Source organism: Sander lucioperca, chromosome 4, assembly GCF_008315115.2.
Source record: "Sander lucioperca isolate FBNREF2018 chromosome 4, SLUC_FBN_1.2, whole genome shotgun sequence".
NCBI classification, from domain to species: domain Eukaryota; kingdom Metazoa; phylum Chordata; class Actinopteri; order Perciformes; family Percidae; genus Sander; species Sander lucioperca.
Window position 1 is genome coordinate 40,505,909 of NC_050176.1, and position 27,471 is coordinate 40,533,379.

The window sequence follows — 27,471 nt, forward strand, 5'->3', positions numbered from 1 at the left end:
ACTTACATAAAAGTAAAATAACCGGTACATAAATGATCTCAAGTAAAAAGTAGCTAATTTATAACTGATATAGAGTCTGTTTCCGTACCGTATGTCCTAATATAGAGTCTGTTTTTGTACCGTATGTCCTGTTATAGAGTCTATTTCGTACCGTATGTCCTGTTATAGAGTCTGTTTTCATACTGTATGTCCAGATTCGTACCGTATATCCTGGATGGCAACGCTGCGGTCTCTCTTCTTGCCCCAGACGGTGAGCGAGTTGACCAGCAGGACGATGAACTCTCCGTTCTCCGTACCGATGGAAACCATCTCTCCATTGGGACTGTAAGACGTGCACTTGGCAGGATGACCCAAACTCACCTTGTTCAGAAGTTTCTGTCAGGAAAAACAGAACGTTTTAATGTGACTAATGACAAAGTCACTCACGGTCAGAACGCAGCAGCTCGTCTTCTCTGGTTTTAACCCTGATGTTTAATCAGAGCTGGACGCAGCGTTGGAGGCGGAGCTTTGTTCATTCGTCTGAGAGTTTCTCAGTGTAAATAAAGTTTCATAAGGTAAAGTAACTGTCCATCTGTATGCTGTGCACACACTTTATATTGACATGGATATCTGTTTCTGCTTTGCTTTGTCTGTCAAGGCACTTTGCAAACTCTGCTGCTATATAAATATAGCCATGTTGTAACGTGAGCAGATGGTTTGAATGTTTAGTACCTTATCAGCCAGGTCCCATATCCGGATGGTCCCGTCATCGCTGGCGGAGATAAAGACGTCTTTAAACGGATGAGTGGCCAGCCCCCAGATCCCTCCCTGAGTGTGTCCGTTGATCATGGTGTTGGACGCAGCGTTCTTCTCTCCCACCTCGATGATCTCTCCGTCTTTGGTTCCCACCAGGATTTTACCCTGAGGAGAAAAAACACGAGTCAGAAAAGTTATAGTCTCGCTTTGCCAGACCTTCCTCCACAGCGCTGCGGAGGAAGGTCTGACTAGTCCACAAAACATTCCTGGTCGGGAGAAAAACGTGCTCTGGTTTATTGCCATTTCTTTAAACCAATCACAATCATCGTGGGCGGCGCTATGCGCCGGACGGAGCCATGGTGCCTCTGCTAAATAGTCTCAGGAAGGAACTTGTTTTGGTGGAACGTGTACGTTCAAAAGTAGTTTTAGTCGTGCAACAGAAAACTCAGATTGGACAGATAGTCTAGCTAGCTGTCTGGATTTACCCTGCAGAGATCTGAGGAGCAGTTAACCATAGTCCTCACAAATCAACCAGAGTTTAGAACGCCAACACAAAGGAAGAGGAAGGGGACGTAAATCCGGCGGAATTTCCGTCGGCAACGGAAAATGAAATCCCGGAAATGAAACGTCGAGGATATAGACTAGAAAAGTTATGATCTCTCCATCTTTGGTTCCCACCAGGATTTTAAATTGCCGCGAAGAAAACAAGGGTGGACGTAACAGTAAAACAATACACTTACAAAAAGATGAATAAATAACTGATCAGTTATTGTGCAAAACACACTGTTGTTGCAGGCCGGATTTAAAATCTTCTGGAAGGACTACGATAACACAGAAGTATTTGAATCTGCCAGTTAAAGTTAAAGGTTAAATACAACACTATATGTGTTTTTCGGTCATTTCAGTGCTCTCGCTCTGACTGACTTTGGCCATCAATCGGTAGCGGGGTTTCTTCACTGCTAATGATGGACTCTCATAGTTGTAGTGCCTCTCAGAGGACCCCGGCATGAACTGCCGCGTCATGCCTCGCATGGTGTGGGCTGCTAGGCTGGCCGAGATTAGACACCTGAGGGGTCGTACTGTCCTGTCCTTTTCAGAGCAGTTGACCCCAGCCCAACCTACCCTAACCAAGAAAGTGTCGGACCGCAGAGGCTGTGGGTGCTCCTTCCGGGACGAAGGCTGAGTCTAGCAGGCTGTCTGCCCAGTGTTTATGTGGACACTACCGCATGCATACAAAAGTCAGCGCAACTTCGTCTAATATGGCTGCAGAGTTTATATGTTTATAATCTGACAGGTCTGGTACCTTTCCTCTGCAGAGTTTATATGTTTATAATCTGACAGGTCTGGTACCTTCCCTCTGCAGAGTTTATATGTTTATAATCTGCTGGGTCTGGTACCTTCCCTCTGCAGAGTTTATATGTTTATAATCTGCTGGGTCTGGTACCTTCCCTCTGCAGAATTTATATGTTTATAATCTGCTGGGTCTGGTACCTTCCCTCTGCAGAGTTTATATGTTTATATTCTGACAGGTCTGGTACATTTCCTCTGCAGAGTTTATATGTTTATAATCTGCTGGGTCTGGTACCTTCCCTCTTTAGATTTTCTATGTTTATAATCTGACAGGTCTGGTACTTTCCCTCTGCAGAGTTTATATGTTTATAATCTAATGGGTCTGGTACCTTCCCTCTGGAGAGTTTATATGTTTATAATCCGACAGGTCTGGTACTTTCCCTCTGCAGAGTTTATATGTTTATAATCTAATGGGTCTGGTACCTTCCCTCTGCAGACAGAGCGGACATTCTCCACCGGCTGGCCCGTCTCCAGCTGAAACGCTCGACAGCGCTTCATCTCCTGATCCCAAAGCTTCACGGCGCCGCCCTCTTTAGTCCTGTCAAACACATCAACAACTGACATCACGCTTTATTTTCAGAGGTGGGCTACATTCCCACTGTACATTTAGGTTTAAAAAAGAAAACTTTTTGCTACGTTTTTGCAATATGATCTAATGTTGAGCTGAAAGGGACGGCTTCCTCTCTGGAAACAGACTGACAGGCCGGAGGTTGAAGGCAGAGCCGGGGGTCTTATATTGTTTGGTTTGTAAAATTCTTAGGTGGGAAAATGGAAGCCAATTATGGCCAATCGTTCCTCTGACCTGGAATAAAAACCAGATGTGGACCTTTGATAACCGCTGGTCTACAGTGGTAGAAGCCATCACGTTTAATTCAAGGCTAGGTTAGCTGAAGCTAGCTTCCATCACTGTTTGCTTGCCTTTACAGTCTGATTGGCTTCTGGTTTCTGGAGCTCATCCCTTTTTCAAACTCTAGCTGGGATAAAGCCTGTGGATGTTCGAGTACTCACGGGCGTTCCTTCCCCCCGGTGACAATGAGTCCGTCCCTCAGTGTGGTGTACATGGTGAACACCGGGCCACTGTGCGCCTTGGCAACCACCCGCACCAGGAAGTGCTCCCGCCACACGTACACGTCTCCGTTTATAGCGCCGGTGAACGTCAGGTTGTTCTGCAGAAACATTCATCCAAAGGTTTAACACATTTTATTATTTTAAAATGTTCTCTAGGACTGTAGAACCAGGGAGCTAAGGTACTAAGGTGCCCAGGAATCAAAGAACCAAAGGACCAATCAAAGCAAGCGTCGAAAGTGTTGAAAAAAAGTGTCGGAAGCGAAAAACATTGAAAAAAAACATTTAAGTGTCAGAAAAAGCATTTTTTAAAAGCCTCAAAAGCATTTAAAAAAGTGGCGAAAAAACGCCAAAAGCAGAATAAAGTGTAGAGCGACGAAAAAAGCGTTGAAGAAAGCAACTAACTTACTTAAATGACTTACTACAAATTCATCAAAGAGTTGAACACATCTATATATTTTATTTTGAAAGGTGAGTTGTGTCTTACCGCCCCGAAGGCCACAGACAGCATGGTCTGCATGCGGCCGTCCTCCACTGAGCCGATCACTCCTTTCTTGTAGACGAGCGAGCCTCCGACCAGTGTCCAGAACTTGATGTGTTTGATTCCCACCGACACAAACTGGGTGTCTGAGTCCGGTCTGAACTCCACCACGAAGATCCGCTCGGCGTGGCCGCCTTTACACGTCACCTTGGTGCCTGGATCAAAGGTCAAAGATCACACTCCTTTGGTGCCTTTGGAGTTTGTTATTGATGCATAAAGTTTCCTTTAGCGTCATTTTTAGACACGCTACCTCAACATTTAAACTTTAAGGACAGTACTGGAGTAAATGTACCGGTACTTAGTTACATTGCACCACTGTGCACGCCTACATGATTACACGATGCACATTTCTTAAATAATCCAGTTTTTCCCCTTGGGTTGTCGAAGACTTAGGTGCACATATTTTGCGGGGGGGTTTAGTGGCTTTTCCTCAAATTTTTTAAAATGTTTTTCAATACAAAAAATTGCAATTTCACATAATTTTGGATTGTTATTATCGCCATATCTGTATCTAAAACGTTGGAAAAGATAGAGCAGATCATAAATAAATAATACTCAAAAACCTTCAAGACAAAAATGAATGAGGAAGTCCAACTACAATCATTAGATCTGAGGAAAGTATTGATGCTTTTTTCAACCTTTTTTTCCACATTTATTGAGCTTATGTGTTGCAACCTAAGACTTATAATGGCGGGGAAACTCTGTAATCAAATGTGTGATTTTGGGAATATGAGATGGACTTTTGTACCTTCCTGCCACCTCCACACGGTGATGGTGTGTTCAGGCTCCACGCCCACAGACAGCAGCAGCTTTCCCGTGGCGCTGAAGTTGACGTAGCCGACCCCTTTAGCGTGGGAGCAGCGCAGGATGGACAGCGTCTGCTTGGTCATGGCGTCCCACACGTGGATGGATGGAGCAAGGCCTGGGAGAGGAGAACAGGATTATAGGAAGCAAAGAACTGAGGAACAATGGCATCGAGAGCATCAGAAAAAGCTTTGGAAAAAGTGTAGAATTTTTTATTTATTTTTTTTAAACGTTGAAAAAAGCGTTAGAAGCTTCGGAACAAAAATGTCGAAAGTGAATAACAAATTCACAAAAGCATCAGAAAAAGCTTCAGAAAAAAAAAGAGTTGAAACTGCATTGAGAAAAACGTTAAACAAAAACGTAGAAAAGATTTAAACAAAGCGTAAATAAGCTACAGAAATAAACGCAGAAAGCTTATAAAAAGTGACAGAAAAAACAATTGAAGAACGAGTCAAAGCGGCCAAAAAGAAGTAGAAAAAAAATATTGAAAGCTTTGAGAAAAAGCATTTCTTTACAAGCAACACTAGGTAACTTTTCCCGCTTCGGTCCCCCTACAGGTTGGAAGCGAAATTGTCCATTAAATTACATTGTCCAGTTCATTCGAACTACAGATCTGCTACCTGATCTGGCAAACATGCATGATATAATGTAATGGACAATTCTGCTTCCAACCTGTAGGGGGACCGAAGCGGGAAAAGTTACATAATGTTTTTAAATGCAAGACAGCTTTATTTCCACAGCACATTTTAGCAACAAGGCAGTTTAAAGTGACATAAAACCTTACTGAGGAACAGTAACCCAGGATCGAATGGTCCAACAGAAGGACAGAAGGACTAAAGCTGTAAAATAGGAACCTAAGAACTACAGTATCAACGGACCAATGAGGTTCTCTAGAACTGTAGAACATCGGAAAACAGCTGGAAGTGTCGGAAAAACAGAAAAAAACATTGTAAGCGTCAAAAAAGCCACAAAAGCATAAACAATGCTGAAAGCATTGAAAATAGCGTTGACAAAAGTCAAAGAAAGTATAAAAAAAGAATCAAGAAAAAGCATCAAAACAGCCTCAAAGCATCAACAAAGCGTTTAAAGTGTCATTTAAAGCAGAAACAATTTCAAAAAAGGGTAAAAAAAAAAAAAAGTCAAAGAAAGCGTGGAAAGCGGCCAAAAAAAAATTGTATTTTGTATTAAAAAACCCCTCAAAAGCATAAAAAAAAAAAAAGAATCAAAAAGGTAGCCAAGGAACCGAACCAGCCAAGGACTCAGCAAACTAGAAATCACAGTATCAAAGAACCGAGGAACTGAGGTTCCCTAGAACTGTAGAACCAGGAAACTTAGGAACTAAGGATCAGGTAACTAAGGTCTAAGCAGCCAAGGACTCAGCATCCTAGAAACCAAGGGGCAATAGAACCAAGAAACCACATTATCAAAGAACCAAGAAACTGTGGTTCCAAGTACCAAAGGCATTAAGGTAGCCAAGGAACCATGGAACAAAAGGATCAGGGAACTAGGCACCTAAGTCACTAAGGCAGCCTAGGAATCAAAGAATAATGGACCAAAAAACTAAGGTATTGAGCAACCAAGAACCCTAGCATTCTAGAAACTGTGGAACAAAGGTTATAAATCAGAAAGATAGCAAAGGAACCTAAGAACCACAGTATCAGGGAACCAAGGAACTGTGGTTTCAAGAACCGGAGGCCTTAAGGTAGCCAAGGAACTGATTTTTTTTTTGATTTTTTTTTTAACCTTTATTTATCCAAGGAAGTTCTCATTTGCAATGACGACCTGTCACATTCACACAGTTCACATTCATTCCTGGAAGCTGCCCAGTACTACCGCAGTCTGATCTGCTGGCCACTGAGCAGCTCCACTGGAGTGGCTGGAGGTTAAGGGCCTTGCTCAAGGGCACCTCAGTGGTGGTAATGAGGGACGGATAAGTGCTGCTCTTTCACGTTCCCCGGCCAGATTTTATCCTGTCGGTCTGGGGATTGAACCCAATTGAATAAGGTAACCCAGGAATCCAAGAAACTAAGAACCAAAGAACCAAGGAACTAGGGTCTAAGCAACAAAGGACCCTAGCATCCTAGAAACCAAGGAACCATAGAACCAAGGAACCATGTACCCTAGCATCCTAGAAACCAAGGAACCATAGAACCAAGGAACCATGTACCCTAGCATCCTAGAAACCAAGGAACCATAGAACCAAGGAACCATGTACCCTAGCATCCTAGTTAACAGTGGGACAAAGGTTGTAAGTCATGAAGATATCAAAGAAACTGAGGAACCAAAGGACCAAAGAACCTAGGAACTGTGGATCCAAGTACCAAAGGCTTTTAGGTAGCCAAGGAACCATGGAACCAAAGGAGGCATGCCACCAAGGAATGAAGGAAACAATGGACTGGGAAGGTAAAGAACCTTTGAACAAAAGGAGAAATGAAACCACAGGATGTAAGGAGTGTCAGGGAGAACAGGCTGAGATTTAGGAGTTCAGGGAGAATATGTTAGGGACCAGAGATTAGACGTTATCTACTATAGGATCATTCACTACTTCCCCATATTGGTAACGAGAAGAAGGGGGCTGGTACTGTCATGCTGATTCAACAGAGCAAAACTGGTACGCGACTGCGTTTCGGATTCAGAGTTTTGGGAAAATCACATCATCAGGAAATTGGAAAATGAATGCTTCTTTTTTTACATTTACAGCAAACACCATTAACACCTTTGGCCATGATCACACAGAGAATCCTTCCTTCTGAAGTCAGCGCAAATCAAGACGAGTCGTGTTTGGGGCCGATGGGTTATTGCAAAAAAATCAATCCCAAACCACATGTCAAAAAACTGCTGAAGCAAAACTACTGGAAAGACTAAAGGCCCGTCTATAACTATAACGACATTAACGTTGTTCTGTAAACTGCAGGGTCAAGCTCGACTGCACGCTCCTGCTGATAGTAATTTACATGATAAATTAAAACAGCGTACATAACTTAAGATTACAGGAATGTCAATCATATCAGATTTTCCATCGTCGCATTGCAAGGGAGGATATCAGGTGTGATGTTGATGAAATGCTGTGGCCAGACAGAGAGCTGATTGGATGACCCATGAGGTTGATACATTTGCAGCATACTTGGTTTTTTCTTGCACATATTGTGCAGTAGTTTGGGATCGTTTTTGCTGTAGTTTCTTTATGTATTTGTGCTCTGGGGGATATTTTATGGGATCTTGTGGTTCGGGAGAAGCAGAGCCCGACATTTGGCGGGTAGGTGGGCGCCAAGGTCAAGCCCTGAATGAAACTTGTTATTTTGATGACAGTGATTTATTCATTGATGGATTTACTTACCTTTGAAACATGAGCTAATTCTTTTGATTGAGTCATCACCTTTGTTTAAGTAAATGTGCCAAATCGATTGAGAAAAACGGTAATCTTTGCAGCTCTAGATTCATCCTCTGGGGACCATGAATATCTAAAGTAAACGTACATATTATGTCCAGTGGATGTCCCGCTCTTAACCAAATTGTTGGATAGAAAGTCCTATGTGATCATGGCTGTGGAGGGTTAATAAAACAGATAATAAAACATTCAAACCTCTGCATCGTACAACAGATCCAGGGTGTAGATTCTGTAAGAGCCTCTGAATCCCAGTCTTACCACGAACATTACAGACACTACATACAGTAAGAACCGGGGCGGACACCAAGCTAACACGGCTAGTTTTACATGCTAAGAGGCGCTAAGCAAGGCTTTGTTCTCAGTCCGACTTGCTCTAGTTTCTCTACTGCCGTGCTCGCTCTGAAATGGAGACATTTGAAAACACAAAAAGTTTTCCAATTTTCCTCCACAGGAAGTTGTTTTTGGCGAGGTGATCTAAACTAAATGTCTGCATCTGATTTATTCCAGCTCAGAGGCCCAAACGATTGGCGATAACAAAACAACATTTAATTAACTTACTTTGAACTTTTGCAACACACATTCTAGTTGAGTTCCCGGTTATTTTGCTTAACTTTACAACTGATTAAGGTACAAAGGTTTACCTTTTTTTCATCCTTCATGCAGTAAAAAGACATTATTTTTTCTATGTTTTTGTCGCCGTTTTTTTGACGTTTTTGTCTAGGAATAAAATCCTGAGAGTCAAAAAGTGACAAATGCTTTTAGAAAACGTGGAAAAAAGTGGCCAAAATGCATCTGAGGCTTTTCTGATACTGGTATCGGTATTGGGACACCTCTAGTACTCGGTACCAGGAAGCAGTATATGGTATCGGACCATCTCTATTCTTCATATATTGTTAGAAATGCTCTTTACACGCCAACAGCAATAAATAACTTCTGGGCTCTGAAAAAGGAGCGAAAAAGATCTGTCATCTGCCCACCAATTACTGCTTCGTGGACCACTTGGAAAGAACCAATGAAATGCCTCTTTGCCTCAGTGCAACGTTGAGTTACTGCAGCTGCAGAACGGAGGAGAAACTCAGGAAAGTTGCTGCTGAGACGTGAAGTTGTTTCTCAGCTCTGCTCTGAAGCTGCGCCCCGAGGTGATGCTTCTTTAACATCTTACTAGCTTTTCAACATTACCAACCCTGCCTTTAATCGAAACAGGAAGGGGCGGGACTTCGCCTCTCTATTGGTTTAGAAAAGTCCAGTTTTCTTTGGATTAGCGTGGAAGGATTTCAGTGAAAAGAATCTGTATTTTCATGTGACTCCTTGTTAGAGTGTGAACACGGCGTCTGATGGACTACAGACAGTCATTACTCACCGGAAACCTCCGTCTCTACACACCGACCGGCCAACAACAGCAGCGACACACAGACACACACACACACACACACACACACACACACACACACACACACACACACACACACACACACACACACACACACACACACACACACACACACACACACACACGTTACACACGTTACACAGCGTGAACGGGAACAGAATCATGTGATTGGATGATGGATGATGACAGCAGAGACTTACCTGGCAGGTCGGTGATGTCACCTGGGGATGAGGATGAGGAAGCAGCGGAGAGAAAAGAAAGGAAAAGAAAGAAGTGCGATGGACAGAAAGCAGTCATGCATGAGAATAACATGGTGAGAAACTAGCGCTGGAACTACACATTGTTTTCTAGATGAATGGATGAGTTGCTTGGTCTTTAAAATATGGATCAAAAAATGACTCAAACTGATTGATGGATTATCAGAATAGTTAGAGATTTATTTAATAATTGATGACTAATTGTAAACAACCCTGCGTCCAGATTCTGTGTGACTCGGCTGATAACTAGTGGTGTGTTTCACCTTAATGGCCACGGGAGATTGTTGTTTCCATGACGTGTTTAAATGGATCCAAAAATTAAAAACCACAACAGCTGCAGCGTTCAGTCTTTCTGCAGCAGAAAGCTAACATCGTATGCTCGTTATGGCGGGGTCAGCCCTATGTTCCCACAGCCCAATGTTCCCACAGCCCAATGTTCCCACAGCCCAATGTTCCCACAGCTCTATGTTCCCACAGCTCTATGTTCCCACAGCCCAATGTTCCCACAGCCCAATGTTCCCACAGCCCAATGTTCCCACAGCCCAATGTTCCCACAGCTCTATGTTCCCACAGCCCAATGTTCCCACAGCCCAATGTTCCCACAGCCCTATGTTACCACAGCTCTATGTTCCCACAGCCCTATGTTCCCACAGCTCTATGTTCCCACAGCTCTATGTTCCCACAGCTCTATGTTCCCACAGCCCTATGGTCCCACAGTCCTATGTTCCCACAGCCTGTTACCACAGCCCTATGTTCCCACAGCTCTATGTTCTCACATTTCTAAGAATTTTCTTAAAATTAGGCCCTATGTTCCCACAGCCCTATGTTCTCACAGCCCTATGTTCTCACAAGTCTTGTGTTCCTACATTTCCTTTCAATTTAAGCCCTATCCTCCCACATTTTTTATGGTTATGGTTAGGGGGATACAATCTGATACAAATTCATGAAAAAGGAAATGTGGGAACATAGGCCCTAATTTTGGATTTTTTTTTTTTAGAAATGTGAGAACATAGGGCTGTGAAAACATAGAGCTGTGGGAACATAGAGCTGTGGGAACATAGAGCTGTGGGAACATAGAACTGTGGGAACATAGGGCTGTGGGAACATTGGGCTGTGGGAACATTGGGCTGTGGGAACATTGGGCTGTGGGAACATAGGGCTGTGGGAACATAGAGCTGTGGGAACATTGGGCTGTGGGAACATAGAGCTGTGGGAACATAGAGCTGTGGGAACATAGGGCTGTAGGAACATAGGGCTGTGGGAACATAGGGCTGTGGGAACATAGAGCTGTGGGAACATTGGGCTGTGGGAACATAGGGCTGTGGGAACATAGGGCTGTGGGAACATAGAGCTGTGGGAACATAGAGCTGTGTTACGGGACATCCGCCTGACACCATTTCTGTTGCAGATCAAACTATGAAACGTCTTAACACTCTACTCATAAAAGAAAGCATCAAACACGTCAATCACAGTAATGTAACGTTGGAGATATTAACCCTAAAGGTCAACCACAGTAATGCAATGTTGGAGATATTAACCCTACGGACTGATGTTAGCAGTGTTTGTGTGTTTGTAGCTAGTTGAAGCTAGCAGGATGTGTACTGTAAGTGTAGCTGGGACTCGCTGGGACTCACCGATCTGTCCCGTAGCGATGACGTTTTGGTATTTGGGGTGTTGGTTGACGGTCAGACAGAGGATGTCGTCGGTGTGTTCCAGGTAGAAACTCTGGCTTCCTGTCCGGACAGGAAGCAGGAAGTGTGAAAAAACAATGTTTAACATCAGAAGGTGTCTGTGTGTGTGTGTGTGTGTGTGTGTGTGTGACTGTATGGGTGTGTGTGTGTGTGTGTGTGACTGTGTGTGTGTGTGTGTGTATCTTTGTGTGTGTGTGTGTGTGTGTGTGTGTGTGTGTGTGTGTGTGTTTGTGTGTGTGTGTGTGTGTGTGTGTGTGTCTGTGTGTATCTTTGTGTGTGTGTGTGTGTGTGTGTGTGTGTGTGTGTGTGTGTGTGTGTGTGTGTGTGTGTGTGTGTGTGTGTGTGTGTGTGTGACTGTGTCTGTGTGTGTGTGTGGATGTGTGTCTTTGTGTGTGTCTTTGTGTGTGTGTGTGTGTCTGCACTGACCGGCCGACAGGTTTTGGATGACGACGGCGGCGGCCGTGTGGAAGATGATGTCAGCTCCGTCGTTGAGGTAATGCAGGTTGTTGCGACAGTCGAAGCCTCTGTAGCCGAAGACGTGCTCCAACACCAGCTCCTGGAAACAAAAGCTCAAATATGATATATATATATATACATACATATATAACCCTACAGGACTAATGTTCAGCAGCAGTTAGAGTCACTAAAAGTTCTGTTGTTGCTGCTGACAGACTCAGATTATTATTCTAAGTGTCTGACAACATTATGGGATGGATCCCTACAGAGATAGACCTTTTAGTTAAAGAGGAAGATCCTTTTAGTTTAACATGAAACAGCCCCGAAATCACCATCACCAAACCCACCAGACTCCATGTAAATAATCAGGACTTTTAGCGTGTATAGAGAAAATAAGGTTGCGAAGGTACTGACCTCCACCACCTTCTTCTTCTTGGTCACGTTGTTCTTCAGCAGTTTGTCAGGCAGCGGAGCGGCTCGGCTCACCGGAGGCCTGGACACGAAACACATACAGTGTGTGTTCATTAAAGTTATTATAGTTTTAATATTATGGCGTGAGTGTGTGTGTCTGTGTGTGTGTATGTGTCTCTGCCTGTGTTTATGTGTGTGTGTGGTTGCTCAAATAAGTCCCTTAAGACTCTCCAGCTGATCCAGAATGCTGCAGCACGTGTTCTGACGAGAACTAAGAAAAGATTTTCATTTTTTTCATATTTCTCCTGAATTAGCTTCTCTGCACTGACTTCCTGTAAAATCCAGGATTGAATTTAAAATCCTTCTCCTGACCTACAAAGCTCTAAATGGTCAAGCTCCTTCATATCTTGAGGACCTCTTAGTACCTTATTGTCCCACTAGAGCACTGCGCTCCCAGAATGCAGAGTTACTTGTGGTTCCTAGAGTCTCTAAAAGTAGAATGGGAGCCAGAGCCTTCAGCTATCAGGCTCCTCTCCTGTGGAACCAGCTCACGGTCTGGGTTTGGGGGGCAGACACCATCACCACATTTAAGAGTAAACTGAAAACCCTCCTCTTTGATAAAGCTTATAGTTAGAGAGTGAGGAGTTGCAGCGTCCGCCTAGCCCAGCCCACCTGCTTCTCTTCATAGTCGTCAGATTCATCTACCATATAATCAATAATATAATCAAAGTAGAGGGAGGCAGGCCAGTATAGCTCGATCCGGTTGGGGAGAGTTCTAGCCCAATCAGGCTCCTCTCCTTAACCTGTCTCTCTTAATTATGCTGTTATAGTTTTAGACTGCCGGGGGACTTCCTTTGACACACTGAGCTCCTCTCTCCTCTCTCTTTCCATCTGCGTTCCTCCATGTCCCAGAAATGCTTGTTACTAACCTAGCTCTGTCCTTATGTTTTTTTTCCCCAGCATATTTCCTTGGATTAGGGTGGCACCAAGACCTTGGTTGCAGCTGTGGTCGTGGTCCTGCTGCACTCCCTGCTACACCCTGCTACGCCCTGCGGTGCCCTGCGGTGTCCGGCTGCGTCCTGCTACGTCCACCCATGCTCTGCTGTGCCACGCTACACCCCGTAACGCCCTACTGTGCCCTACTTGACATGATTACTACAACTACCATTTGTAGTCACTGTTCCATTATCTTTATTGTGACTATTACTTCCACTGTCCATCACCCCCCCAACCAGCACCGTCAGACACCTCCTACCAAGAGTCTGTCCCAGGTTTCTCCCTAAAAGGGAGTTTTTCCTCACCACTGTCGCACTGAATGCTTGCTCTTGGGGGGAATTACTAGAATTGTTGGGTCTTTGTAAATTATAGAGTGGTCTAGACCTCCTCTATCTGTAAATTATAGAGAGTGGTCTAGACCTACTCTATCTGTAAATTATAGAGAGTGGTCTAGACCTCCTCTATCTGTAAATTATAGAGAGTGGTCTAGACCTACTCTATCTGTAAATTATAGAGAGTGGTCTAGACCTCCTCTATCTGTAAATTATAGAGAGTGGTCTAGACCTCCTCTATCTGTAAAGTGTCTTGAGATAACTCTTGTTATGATTTGATACTATAAATAAAATTAAATTGAATTGTGTGTGTGTGTGTGTGTCTGTGCATGTCTCTGTCTGTCTGTGTGCGTGCGTGCGTGCGTGCCTGTGTGTGTGTGTATGTGTGTGTGTGTGTGTGTGTGTGTGTGCGTGCCTGTGTGTGCGTGCCTGTGTGTGTGTGTGTGTGTCTCTGTGTATGTGTGTGTGTGTGTGTGTCTGTGCGTGCATGCCTGTGTGTGTGTCTCTGTCTGTGTGTATGTGTGTGTGTGTGTGTGCGCGCGTGCCTGTGTGTGTGTGTGTGCGTGCGTGCGTGCCTGTGTGTGTGTCTATGTTTGTGTGTATGTGTGTGTGTGTGTGTGTGTGTGTGTGTGTGCGTGCCTGTGTGTGTGTGTGTGTGTGTGTGTGTGTGTGTGTGCGTGCCTGTGTGTGCGTGCCTGTGTGTGTGTGTGTGTCTCTGTGTATGTGTGTGTGTGTGTGTGTCTGTGCGTGCATGCCTGTGTGTGTGTCTCTGTCTGTGTGTATGTGTGTGTGCGTGCGTGCGTGCCTGTGTGTGTGTGTGTGTGTGCGTGCGTGCGTGCCTGTGTGTGTGTCTATGTTTGTGTGTATGTGTGTGTGTGTGTGTGTGTGTGTGTGCGTGCCTGTGTGTGCGTGCCTGTGTGTGTGTGTGTGTGTCTCTGTCTGTGTGTGTGTGTGTGTGTGTGTGTGTGTGCGTGTGCGTGCCTGTGTGTGCGTGCCTGTGTGTGTGTGTGTGTGTGTCTCTGTGTATGTGTGTGTGTGTGTGTGTCTGTGCGTGCATGCCTGTGTGTGTGTCTCTGTCTGTGTGTATGTGTGTGTGTGTGTGCGCGCGTGCCTGTGTGTGTGTGTGTGTGCGTGCGTGCGTGCCTGTGTGTGTGTCTATGTTTGTGTGTATGTGTGTGTGTGTGTGTGTGTGTGTGTGTGTGTGTGTGTGTGTGTGTGCGTGCCTGTGTGTGTGTCTATGTTTGTGTGTATGTGTGTGTGTGTGTGTGTCTCTGTCTGTGTGTGTGTGTGTGTGCGTGCCTGTGTGTGCGTGCCTGTGTGTGTGTGTGTGTGTCTCTGTGTATGTGTGTGTGTATGTGTGTCTGTGCGTGCATGCCTGTGTGTGTGTCTCTGTCTGTGTGTATGTGTGTGTGCGTGCCTGTGTGTGTGTCTCTGTCTGTGTGTATGTGTGTGTGTGTGTGTGTGCGTGCCTGTGTGTGTGTGTGTGTGCGTGCCTGTGTGTGTGTCTATGTTTGTGTGTATGTGTGTGTGTGTGTGTGTGTGTGTGTGTGTGTGTGCGTGCCTGTGTGTGCGTGCCTGTGTGTGTGTGTGTGTGTCTCTGTCTGTGTGTGTGTGTGTGTATGTACCTCTCCTCCACAGGAACTTCTTTGTGCTGCAGGTGAGGTCTGGTTCCTGTCATGTTCCTGATGCTGGCCGAGTAGATCTTAGTGACGTAGTCCACCGTCTTCTCCCGGGCCACGTCGCTGTCGTACCCTGAAAACAACGTGAGAACCTGGGACTCAGACTCCCAGCGGGGAGACTTTCAGAATAAAAGCCCTGCGGTGAGTCTCTGTGTAGTTACCTCCGTCCTCCTCGGTGTCGTCGTCCGACTCCTCGCTGTCCACAGCTTTGCTCTCTTTGTGACCTGGCGGCTCTCTGCTCCAGATCATCAGCGCCGCGTCGGCCCCGCCCACCGACAGCAGCACCGCGTCGTCATTGGACCAGCGCACGTTGGTCACGTTGGTGCTGTGGCCCACGTACTTCTTAAACCTGGCAAACTGGCCCTGAGGACGGACCGTTACAGAGAACAGAGACAAGTCAGACGGAGAAGAAAAAAACATTTGGGGGATATTTTGGGCTTTAGGTGGTCCGTAAGTTGCAGTTTTTTATTGGTTTTAAAGTTTGAGAAAGCGGCGTCTCACCCTGGATGGGAAGCTGAAGAGTTTGAGGAAGCCAAAGTCGTCCCCGGTGGCGAGCAGTTTGCCGTCTTTGGTGAGCGAGGCGGTGTTGACGAAGCTGAGCGTCGGCCATATTCCCTCACAGCTCGGACCCAGAACAGACGTCCAGCTTGCCCACTCCAACTTCTCAAACTGGAAACACACACACACACACACACACACACACACACACAACGCTCAGTCCAACTTCTCAAACTGGAAACACAGACAGATGTGTGAAACGGAAAAAAAAAACAGAAACCCCAGAGGAAATTATAGGACATGCCATCCCATCTGTAGCCTTTTATCTACGCCACGTGGACCAGCCATAAAGTGCAGAAAGTGCTAGACGACCCCTCCTACCCTGCCAGGTCCCTCTTCCAACTACAGCCCTCTGGAATGAGAGTTCAAAGTCTCAGGGGCAAAACATCCCCCTTTTGTAACAGTACTTACCCTGCCACTATTAGGCTCCTTAATGCTCAGTAACAGTACTTACCCTGCCACTTTAGGCTCCTTAATGCTCAGTAACAGTACTTACCCTGCTACTATTAGGCTCCTTAATGCTCAGTAACAGTACTTACCCTGCTACTATTAGGCTCCTTAATGCTCAGTAACAGTACTTACCCTGCTACTATTAGGCTCCTTAATGCTCAGTAACAGTACTTACCCTGCTACTATTAGGCTCCTTAATGCTCAGTAACAGTACTTACCCTGCTACTATTAGGCTCCTTAATGCTCAGTAACAGTACTTACCCTGCTACTATTAGGCTCCTTAATGCTCAGGCACATTGCAGAGTAAACCTGGACTAAATGCACCTTATTCAAATATTTATAGACTGCACCAGACACTTTATGAGAAGTTGCAACAGCACAAGGTCTCTACAGCTTTATACTGGTTGGAATGATTGTCTATGTGATTGTCTTTTATGTACTGTATGTTGCTGTGTATGTATAGTCTTTATGTACTGTATATTCCTGTGTATGTATAGTCTTTATGTACTGTATGTTCCTGTGTATGTATAGTCTTTATGTACTGTATATTCCTGTGAATGTATAGTCTTTATGTACTGTATATTCCTGTGTATGTATAGTCTTTATGTACTGTATATTCCTGTGAATGTATAGTCTTTATGTACTGTATATTCCTGTGTATGTATAGTCTTTATGTACTGTAAATCTCGCGCAAACTTGAAAGTAAATGGCGTTCCACCAAACTGGAAGAATCTCGTTTAGACTGGCAAGACAGTCTGAAAACCTATAGGAAGACCCTAAGAAAGGCCAGATCAGACTATTATTCATCACTAATAGAAGAAAATAAGAACAACCCAAGGTTTCTTTTCAGCACTGTAGCCAGGCTGACAGATAGCCACAGCTCTATAGAGCCATCTATTCCTATAGCTCTGAGTAGTGATGACTTCATGAGTTTCTTTAACGATAAAATTATAACAATTAGAGATACTATTCATCACCTCTTGCCCCCAACCTCTAATGGGTCACCTTTAACTGACAGACTGCTAGAAAGAACGACTAGACCTGACATATACTTAGATTGCTTTTATCCTATAAACCCTCAACAATTAATGCTAAAGGTCTCTTCAGCAAAGCCATCTACCTGTCTCTTGGACCCCATCCCAACGAGGCTACTTAAAGAAGCGTTACCCGTGGTTAACACTTCATTGCTAGATATGATAAATATGTCTTTATTGACAGGTTATGTACCGCAGTCATTTAAAGTAGCTGTGATAAAACCGCTACTGAAAAAACCCACCCTCGATCCTGAGGTCTTAGCCAACTATAGACCTATATCTAACCTTCTCTTTCTCTCCAAGATCCTTGAGAAAGTAGTCGCTAATCAGTTATGTGATTTTCTACATAGCAATAGCTTATTTGAGGACTTTCAGTCAGAATTTAGAATGTATCATAGCACAGAGACGGCACTGGTGAAAATCACTAACGACCTTCTAACTGCATCAGACAAAGGACTTGTCTCCGTACTTGTTTTATTACTTTACTTATTATTATTTACTTAGTGCTGCATTCGATACTATTGACCATATTATCCTCTTACAGAGACTGGAACATTTAGTTGGCATTAAAGGAATCGCACTAAACTGGTTTAAGTCCTATTTCTCTGATCGATCGCAATTTGTTAATGTTAACAATAAACCCTCCAATTACGCTAAAATTAACCATGGCGTTCCTCAAGGCTCAGTGCTTGGACCAATTCTATTCTCCTTATATATGCTTCCTCTAGGCAATATTATTAGGAAACACTCAATTAACTTTCACTGTTATGTGGATGACACCCAATTATATCTGTCAATCAAGCCAGACGAAACCAGCCAGCTAGCTAAACTTCAAGCTTGCATTAAAGATATAAAATCCTGGATGACCTACAATTTCCTGATGTTAAACTCAAACAAAACCAAAGTTATTGTGCTGGGCCCGAAACACCTACGAACCTCATTAGCCGAAGATATAATTACTCTGGATGGTATTGCCCTGGCCTCCAGTACTACTGTCAGAAATCTAGGAGTTATTTTTGATCAGGATCTATCCTTTAACGCCCATCTAAAACAAACCTCTAGAACAGCCTTTTTTCACCTTCGTAACATTGCTAAAATTAGGAACATCCTGTCTCAAAACAATGCTGAAAAACTAGTCCATGCATTCGTTACTTCCAGGTTGGACTATTGTAATTCCTTATTATCAGGATGCTCAAATAAGTCCCTTAGGACTCTCCAGCTGATCCAGAATGCTGCAGCATGTGTTCTGACAAGAACTAAGAAAAGAGATCATATTTCTCCTGTATTAGCTTCTCTGCATTGGCTTCCTGTAAAATCCAGGATTGAATTTAAAATCCTTCTTCTGACCTACAAAGCTCTAAATGGTCAAGCTCCTTCATATCTTGAGGACCTCTTAGTACCTTATTGTCCCACTAGAGCATTACGCTCCCAGAATGCAGAGTTACTTGTGGTTCCTAGAGTCTCTAAAAGTAGAATGGGAGGCAGAGCCTTCAGCTATCAGGCTCCTCTCCTGTGGAACCAGCTCCCAGTCTGGGTTCAGGAGCCAGAGCCTTCAGCTACCAGGCTCCACTCCTGTGGAACCAGCTCCCAGTCTGGGTCCAGGAGCCAGAGCCTTCAGCTATCAGGCTCCTCTCCTGTGGAACCAGCTCCCAATCTGGGTTCGGGGGGCAGACACCGTCACTACATTTAAGACTAAACTGAAAACTCTCCTCTTTGATAAAGCTTATAGTTAGGGAGTGAGGAGTTGCAGTGAACGCCTAGACCGGCGGGGCAGGGTGTATAGCTGCAGACACAGCACCCTTGCTTTTCTCTGCTTCTCTTTACAGTCATCAGATTTATCTATCGTATAATCATAATATAGTGCCTCTCCTAGTTATGCTATTATAATTCTAGACTGCCGAGGAAGTTCCTTCTTATGACACGCTCTTTTCTTTTGTTTCTTTTTATGCACATCCTGTCCCAGAAGTGCTTGTTACTAACCTAGCTCTGGGGAGGTTACTCCCCGGAGTCCTTATGTTTCTTCTTCGCCCAGAACATCGCCTCGGATTAGGGCGACACCAAGACCTGGGTCTTGGGTGCAGCTGTGGCTATGGACCTGCTACACCCTGCTACGCTCTGCGATTCCCTGCAATGTCCGGCTACGTCCTGCTGCGTCCACCGCGTCCACCCATGCTCTGCTGTGCCACGCTACATCCCGTACCGTCATAACCCCAACCGTCAGACACCGCCCACCAAGAGTCTGGGTCTGCCGAGGTTTCTTCCTAAAAGGGAGTTTTTCCTCGCCACTGTCGCAATAGCCTTGCTCTTGGGGGAACTATTGGAATTGTTGGGCCTTTGTAAATTATAGAGTGTGGTCTAGACCTACTCTATCTGTAAAGTGTCTCGAGATAACTCTTGTTATGATTTGATACTATAAATAAAATTGAATTGAATTGAATTATATTCCTGTGTATGTATAGTCTTAATGTACTATATATTCCTGTGAATGTATAGTCTTTATGTACTGTATATTCCTGTGTATGTATAGTCTTTATGTACTGTATATTCCTGTGAATGTATAGTCTTTATGTACTGTATATTCCTGTGTATGTATAGTCTTTATGTACTTTATATTCCTGTGAATGTATAGTCTTTATGTACTGTATGTTCCTGTGTATGTATAGTATTTATGTACTGTATATTCCTGTAAATGTATAGTCTTTATGTACTGTATATTCCTGTGTATGTACAGTCTTTATGTACTGTATATTCCTGTGAATGTATAGTCTTTATGTACTGTATATTCCTGTGAATGTATAGTCTTTATGTACTGTATATTCCTGTGTATGTATAGTCTTTATGTACTGTATATTCCTGTGAATGTATAGTCTTTATGTACTGTATATTCCTGTGTATGTATAGTATTTATGTACTGTATATTCCTGTGAATGTATAGTCTTTATGTACTGTATATTCCTGTGTATGTATAGTCTTTATGTACTGTATATTCCTGTGTATGTATAGTCTTTATGTACTGTATATTCCTGTGTATGTATTGTCTTTATGTACTGTACATTCCTGTGTATGTATAGTCTTTATGTACTGTATGTTCCTGTGTATGTATAGTCTTTATGTACTGTATATTCCTGTGAATGTATAGTCTTTATGTACTGTATATTCCTGTGTATGTATAGTCTTTATGTACTGTATATTCCTGTGTATGTATAGTCTTTATGTACTGTACATTCCTGTGTATGTATAGTCTTTATGCACTGTATATTCCTGTGTATGTATAGTCTTTATGTACTGTATATTCCTGTGAATTAGTCTTTATGTACTGTATATTCCTGTGTATGTATAGTCTTTATGTGCTGTATATTCCTGTGAATGTATAGTCTTTATGTACTGTATATTCCTGTGTATGTATTGTCTTTTTTTTTTAAACCTGACTGGCACCAAGACAAATTCCAACCAACTGTGTTGACATGGCAATAAAGTATTGAACTTGAACTTGAAAGACGCCGGCGGCAGACTGACCTCGGCCATGCTGATGTTCTGTTTGCGTCCACGCGGAGCCTCGAAGAACAGCTGCTCTTTAGCACCGGTGTTCACCTGCAGCAGTTTACCTGTCCACAGACACAAAGACACAAAGACACACTGCATGAAGCTTCACCCACAGTCAGAGTCAGTTGTCATTTTGTGTCTCTTTTGGGATCAGGGGCCTATCCCTTTTTAGCAAAGTGTCTTAAAGAAAGCATTAAGTCATCACTGTTTCTGCAGCTAAAAATGATTCTGTTGCAGACATTAATCCTGCAGTTTTCATGTGTAAACATGTAGTTTTGGTGACTTGAACTACGTAGCGCTCCTCCATTAGCCTCTACTGCTGACAGTTAGCGTGTTAGCGTAGCACAGGTGTTCACCTCGAGAGTCCCAGTCGATGTGTGTGATGTAGCTGCCGGCTCCTTTACAGATGCCCACTCTCTTACTGGTCAGCACGTTGTAGATGTCCACGAAGGAATCATGGGACGCCACGGCCAGGTACTTCCCTGCGTCTGAAACACACACACAGCGCTCTAAGGGAATATATATACAGTGTACATATATATATATATATATATATATATATATATATATATATATATATATATATATATATTATACACACAGTATAAATATAACCACGACCAGGTACTTCCCTGCGTCTGAAATACACACATTGTAGTTGCACTCTGGTCTTTTTGTCCCTTACTTTTTCGACTTTCTTTTAGTATGTGGCTTTAAAGTAAGTTTAAAGTCCTGGTTATGCTCAGCGTGCTGCGTTCAGGTACCTCGGGAGAAGCAGATGTCGGAGATGAGTTCCCGGCGGTGGTGGAAGGTCACCATGTCCTCCAGCGTGTCGGCGTTCACCACCAGGAAGCAGCCGTCGTTCAGACCCACCGCCAGAGCTTTACCGTCGGGGGAGAAGGCACAGCACCGCCCGCCTGACAGGAAACACACACACACACACACACACACACACACACACACACACACACACAGTTTATACACAGAAACACACAGACAGTTTACACACAGAAACACACACACACACACACACACAGTTTATACACAGAAACACACAGTTTACACAGAAAAGCACTCACTCACTCACTCACTCACTCACTCACTCACTCACACACTCACTCACACACTCACTCACACACTCACACACACACACACACACACACACACACACACACACACACACACACACACACACACACACACACACAGCTTCATGTTTTCACCCTTCTTGAGTTTGCGGACGGCGACCATGCGGTGATTGGCTGACAGCTCCCAGATCCTCAGAGTTTTGTCGTCGCTGACGGTGGCGCAGACAGGAAGTAGAGGGTGAGCTGCCAACCCCCACACCTCCCCCTCCATGTGTCCCTGAACACAACACACAACACAAACAACAACGTTAGAGACCGTGTCACTGTCTCCTGGCGTGACATTGATGTTTGAGAGAGTCTGACCTGAACCAGCAGCGTCATGGGGCCGCTCTTGTCGATCTCCAGGATTTCTCCGTTCTTGGTTCCCAGCAGGATGTGACCGTGTCCCAGCGTGATGGCTCTGATGGACGGGTTGTCCTCCAGCAGCAGACCTGAAACACCATGCACAGACACAGAGACATTGAGATATAAATACACAGAGACATAGAAACACAGAGTCAGAGAGACACAAAGACACAGAAACACAGAGACACAGATACATCAAAACATAAATACACAAAGACACAGAGATAGAGACACAGAGTCAGAGACATAAATACACAAAGACACAGAGATAGAGACACAGAGTCAGAAACATAAATTCACAAAGACACAGAGATAGAGACACAGAGTCAGAGACATAAATACACAAAGACACAGAGACAGAGACACAAACATAGAGACACAGAGACAGAGATAAACATAGAGACACAGAGACACAAATATACAGAGACACAGACATAGAGACACAGAAACACAAATATACAGAGACACAGAGACAGAGACACAGACAGAGACATAAATACACAAAGTCACAGAAACAGAGACACAGAGTCACAGAGACACACATATACAAAGACACAGAGTCAGAGACACAGACATAGAGACACAGAAACAGAGACACAGAGTCAGAGACACAGAGACATAGAGACAGAGTCACAGAGACAAAGAGACAGAGAGACACAGAGACAGACTTCAGACAGACATATACAGTATATATCGTGGAGGTTTCATTAACGGGATAGGCCGGATGTCCCACTCTTTACTGTAGGCCGTGTTGTCCTCTCTTTGCAGGACGTGTCCAACAGCAGAGTAAAGGTAGCTCAGATCAGCTGTTACTAATGATATTATCTATGTACCTGTGGTGACGATGGCCTATACTCAACCATTGTGTTTTCTCTCTCACACCTCAGCCAGTGTTACTGGGACGTGCACCAAGTAGTTGGCACTCTGTCAACATTTCCTGCAGAGGTTTCTAGTTATTACTTCTACGTCTCCTGGCTCATGAAGAGTAATCAGTAAGAAAGAAGGGTGAGACCTTTAGAGGACGGAGACAGTGCTGCTCTCTTGATGGCGTACGTCTTCAGACATCTCTCGAACATGTCGTCCCAGAGCTCCACGATGCCGTCCTTCCCCCCCGTCACAAAGCCCTGCACACACATACAGCACTCAGCACCTTCCCATGCACACCATGATCACACTCTTACTCTCAATACGACAATACTCTGAATGTGATACTCCGGAACAGAAGTACCGTTGTGTACCTAAAATAGTACAAATGCTTGTCCCAGGAGAGGTACCCTTTTTAAAGACAATTGTGTACCCTTCTCTTTCATTTTGTACCCTTAAATTAGCCAAAAGGTACAGTTTTCAACTCGTAAAAATCAATACTGTACTCTAAAGGGAACATATTAAAAAGTGCACCTGTAAGTACAGAGATGTTCTTATGTCTCATACCTCCACTTTTGAGTGTGTACAAGTCATGTAAACAGCATATTCTGTTTGGATATTTAGAATAAATCCTTTTTCTGAATGAATCATTTTCAGATGAAGACGTGTGTTATATTTTGGTATTATTCAGGTTTTAGAAGCATTCTTTGGACATGTATTCAGCTCATTCAGAATCTGCGTCTCAATCAGGGTTATTACTGCAGTTTCTGACAGTTAATGGCCTCTTGCCTGTTTACAGCTTACGGTCAACTCTGTGCGTTGCTATGGTTACTGGACACGAACCAAGCAACCGACAGTTTGCAGGGCTGCGGTAGAGATGCTCGGCCAAAAGAAAGGAAGGAGAAACACAACATCTCGGTCTCTCTGAAAAATTCATTGATCGGTATAATCGGCAACTATAAAAATGTATATTAAGCATATAATTAAAGGGGCAAGCATATGATGTGTGCCTTTGAGGTATAGACAGGTGACGTCTTGTGTCTGCCAGAAAGAAATCAATCAGAACCAGGTTCTCCTCCCCATAGTCACATCACTGCACATGCAGTTGCCAGCTACAGTCAGAGACTGGCACAAGGCCAAAGCCTCAGGCAGTTGGCGAGGGAGATGCAAAGTCAGCTAAAAGACAGCAGAGTCAGCAATATGACATCAACAAGGGACTTCCCTAAGGAGGAGGTCCTTAGCCTCAAAAGTATCCAATTGGATTTTTAAGCAGCATGTCCTGAAAACTGTTATTGGAGGATTTCTTTTGAAGGGGGAAGTCTCTTTTGGCAGATATAAGGCAACACCAGGCAAAGGAAATGTTCAGTAAGCTGTCCGGAACTTACTCGGGTTTTATGTGTGTTCAACTCTTTTCAAGCACATTAAACTTCTAATTCTAAGATTTTAGGGGATTTTGTCATACTTACAGACATACATATTTGAAGAGAAACAGGAAAAGTATTTGAAAAGGGCAGTTTGCGTGTGGGTCCGAGCCATTAATCTGGCCTTGGCATCGGATCTATAATTTACAACAACATTACCTTGTCCAGGGAGCACATGGCGAACACGGGGCCGTCGTGGGCTTTGACGGTCTTGATGAGCGTGGTGTCTCTCCAGATGTAAACGTCTCCGTTAGTTGCTCCGGAGAACACCAGGTCCTCTGACCTGCCATAACACGCTGACATCATCGTCTCCTGTTTCCCCAGGTTCCCGAAAATCCCCCGTTTAAACGTCAGACCGCCACCTGCAGGACCACAGCGGGACCATCACTCACTCATCCAAAAAGAGTTCTTTTTCATCAACAACCATACAATAGAGGAGGGGAACAAAATTTGATTTATTTACCGTATGTATCATTTATTCCACTGATTTTTAAAAGGTCCCATGGCATGAAAATGTGACTTTATGAGGTTTTTCAACATTAATATGAGTTCCCCCAGCCTGCCTATGGTCCCCCAGTGGCTAGAAATGGTGATAGGTGTAAACCGAGCCCTGGGTATCCTGCTCTGCCTTTGAGAAAATGAAAGCTCAGATGGGCCGATCTGGAATCTTCCCTTTATGATGTCATAAGGGGAAAGGTTACCTCCCCTTTCTCTGCTTTGCCCGCCCAGAGAATTTGGCCCACCCATGAGAGAGAGAGAGACATCAAGGCTTGAAAACGAGCGAAGCATGGCAGTTGGTTAAGACCACACCCCCACCCTCCACCTTGCCCCCCCCCCCTCTCCTTCTCAATAGCATTTAAAGCTACAGACACAGAAATGGCACATCCTAAGGAAAGCTCATTGTGGGACTAGCTCTAGTGGCTGTAATTCTGCACCAAGGCTGGATTTCTGGAAAGAGACTTCAGATACAGTATTAGAGGACCACTAAGGTCTATATAAAAGAGACTTCAGATACAGTATTAGAGGACCACTAAGGTCTATATAAAAGAGACTTCAGATACAGTATTAGAGGACCACTAAGGTCTATATAAAAGAGACTTCAGATACAGTATTAGAGGACCACTAAGGTCTATATAAAAGAGACTTCAGATACAGTATTAGAGGACCACTAAGGTCTATATAAAAGAGACTTCAGATACAGTATTAGAGGACCACTAAGGTCTATATAAAAGAGACTTCAGATACAGTATTAGGGGACCACTAAGGTCTATATAAAAGAGACTTCAGATACAGTATTAGAGGACCACTAAGGTCTATATAAAAGAGACTTCAGATACAGTATTAGGGGACCATTAAGGTCTATATAAAAGAGACTTCAGATACAGTATTAGGGGACCACTAAGGCCTATATAAAAGAGACTTCAGATACAGTATTAGGGGACCACTAAGGTCTATATAAAAGAGACTTCAGATACAGTATTAGAGGACCACTAAGGTCTATATAAAAGAGACTTCAGATACAGTATTAGGGGACCACTAAGGTCTATATAAAAGAGACTTCAGATACAGTATTAGAGGACCACTAAGGTCTATATAAAAGAGACTTCAGATACAGTATTAGGGGACCATTAAGGTCTATATAAAAGAGACTTCAGATACAGTATTAGGGGACCACTAAGGCCTATATAAAAGAGACTTCAGATACAGTATTAGGGGACCACTAAGGTCTATATAAAAGAGACTTCAGATACAGTATTAGGGGACCACCAAGGCCTATATAAAAGAGACTTCAGATACAGTATTAGGGGACCATTAAGGTGTATATAAAAGAGACTTCAGATACAGTATTAGGGGACCACTAAGGTCTATATAAAGAGACTTCAGATACAGTATTAGTGGACCACTAAGGTCTATATAAAAGAGACTTCAGATACAGTATTAGGGGACCACTAAGGTCTATATAAAGAGACTTCAGATACAGTATTAGGGGACCACTAAGGTCTATATAAAAGAGACTTCAGATACAGTATTAGAAGATAAAAGCAGCATGTCATGGGACCTTTAAAAGAGATTCTCTTCACCAGAATGTTTTTACAATGATTCACCTAAATATATTCTGTGTATCTGTGTAATTTGCAGGTTGTTTTTGCTGCTTTTGGAATTTTTTAATGCATTTTTTCACTGTTAATTCTTACGCTTTTGAAGCATTGTTTTTACACTTTTTTGTGACACTTTTATATACACTTTTCAAATTAGGAATACTTAATTGATCCCCAGGGGTAACGGGTAAGGGTTACATTCTAGAAAAGGAATATATATAAACAGATCAATTATAAGAAAAGTAAATATAAGACATTTAGTTGACCAATCAGTAGAATCTTCTTGTTGTCTAACTGATAACTTCTGAACTTCCTCTTCATCCACAGCACTAACCGGAGGATAAACGAGTGCTTCAGGTCAACAGGAAGTGAGGAAAAAGGAAGTGAGGAAGAGGAAACCGAGTTTACCTGAATGTTGCCAGAACTTGATGTGTTTGATGCCGACAGTCACCAGTTTGTCCATCCTGAAGGGGTTGCTCTTCACCACAAAGGTTTTCTCTTTGTGACCCCTAAAGGAACAGAAATCAGCTTAAAGTCTGCTCTTAGTTTCAGATTGTATTATTATCAATAAGAAATCTCACGTTCAGACTCAAAACAACATGTTAGTCCGTCTCTCAAAACTTTCTGACTTCCTGTCTGTCTGTGTCTCTCAGCTCCAAGCTTTCACTGTTACGCAGACGATACACAGCTCTATCTGTCTTCCAACAGGAAGGTGAAAAGGTTGGAAAGGTGAACAGATAAACAGGTTAATGCATAAAAAGGTAAAAGGGTAAACAGGTGTACCTGGCCTTGGCCAGCCTCTCTCCTTTCTTCCAGTCCCAGATGACGATGGAGTGAAATTCATCGATGCCCACCGAGATCAAACTCTTTCCGTCCGCTGAGACAGAGAGAGAATGAAATACAAGATGCAAGAT

General features: G+C 43.6%; 2 protein-coding genes across 5 annotated transcripts in view; both read right to left on the minus strand.

Annotated features, from left to right (window-relative positions):
* LOC116049189 (receptor-interacting serine/threonine-protein kinase 3-like) overlaps positions 1 to 27,471 on the minus strand; it is a 104,363-nt gene that overhangs the window by 20,975 nt on the left and 55,917 nt on the right. The gene's annotated exons all lie outside the window — the stretch shown is intronic.
* eml6 (EMAP like 6) overlaps positions 1 to 27,471 on the minus strand; it is a 46,674-nt gene that overhangs the window by 3,076 nt on the left and 16,127 nt on the right. The window contains exons 16-38 of one of the 4 annotated variants that reach the window (XM_031298526.2): positions 27,341 to 27,434; positions 26,966 to 27,066; positions 24,618 to 24,820; positions 23,186 to 23,297; positions 22,132 to 22,259; positions 21,904 to 22,045; positions 21,445 to 21,597; positions 21,037 to 21,168; positions 20,654 to 20,742; positions 15,597 to 15,764; positions 15,257 to 15,458; positions 15,042 to 15,168; positions 12,092 to 12,170; positions 11,648 to 11,777; positions 11,165 to 11,263; positions 9,474 to 9,494; positions 9,244 to 9,258; positions 4,440 to 4,613; positions 3,638 to 3,846; positions 3,094 to 3,251; positions 2,509 to 2,623; positions 712 to 900; positions 203 to 375 (exon numbers count right to left, since the gene is read on the minus strand). In XM_031298526.2, the coding sequence (XP_031154386.1) occupies positions 203 to 375; positions 712 to 900; positions 2,509 to 2,623; positions 3,094 to 3,251; positions 3,638 to 3,846; positions 4,440 to 4,613; positions 9,244 to 9,258; positions 9,474 to 9,494; positions 11,165 to 11,263; positions 11,648 to 11,777; positions 12,092 to 12,170; positions 15,042 to 15,168; positions 15,257 to 15,458; positions 15,597 to 15,764; positions 20,654 to 20,742; positions 21,037 to 21,168; positions 21,445 to 21,597; positions 21,904 to 22,045; positions 22,132 to 22,259; positions 23,186 to 23,297; positions 24,618 to 24,820; positions 26,966 to 27,066; positions 27,341 to 27,434 (3,013 nt within the window). Of the gene's footprint in view, positions 1 to 202; positions 376 to 711; positions 901 to 2,508; positions 2,624 to 3,093; positions 3,252 to 3,637; positions 3,847 to 4,439; positions 4,614 to 9,243; positions 9,259 to 9,473; positions 9,495 to 11,164; positions 11,264 to 11,647; positions 11,778 to 12,091; positions 12,171 to 15,041; positions 15,169 to 15,256; positions 15,459 to 15,596; positions 15,765 to 15,786; positions 15,828 to 20,653; positions 20,743 to 21,036; positions 21,169 to 21,444; positions 21,598 to 21,903; positions 22,046 to 22,131; positions 22,260 to 23,185; positions 23,298 to 24,617; positions 24,821 to 26,965; positions 27,067 to 27,340; positions 27,435 to 27,471 lie in introns of those variants that run through there. The other 3 variants (XM_031298527.2, XM_031298528.2, XM_036000525.1) reach the window with 3 other exon arrangements.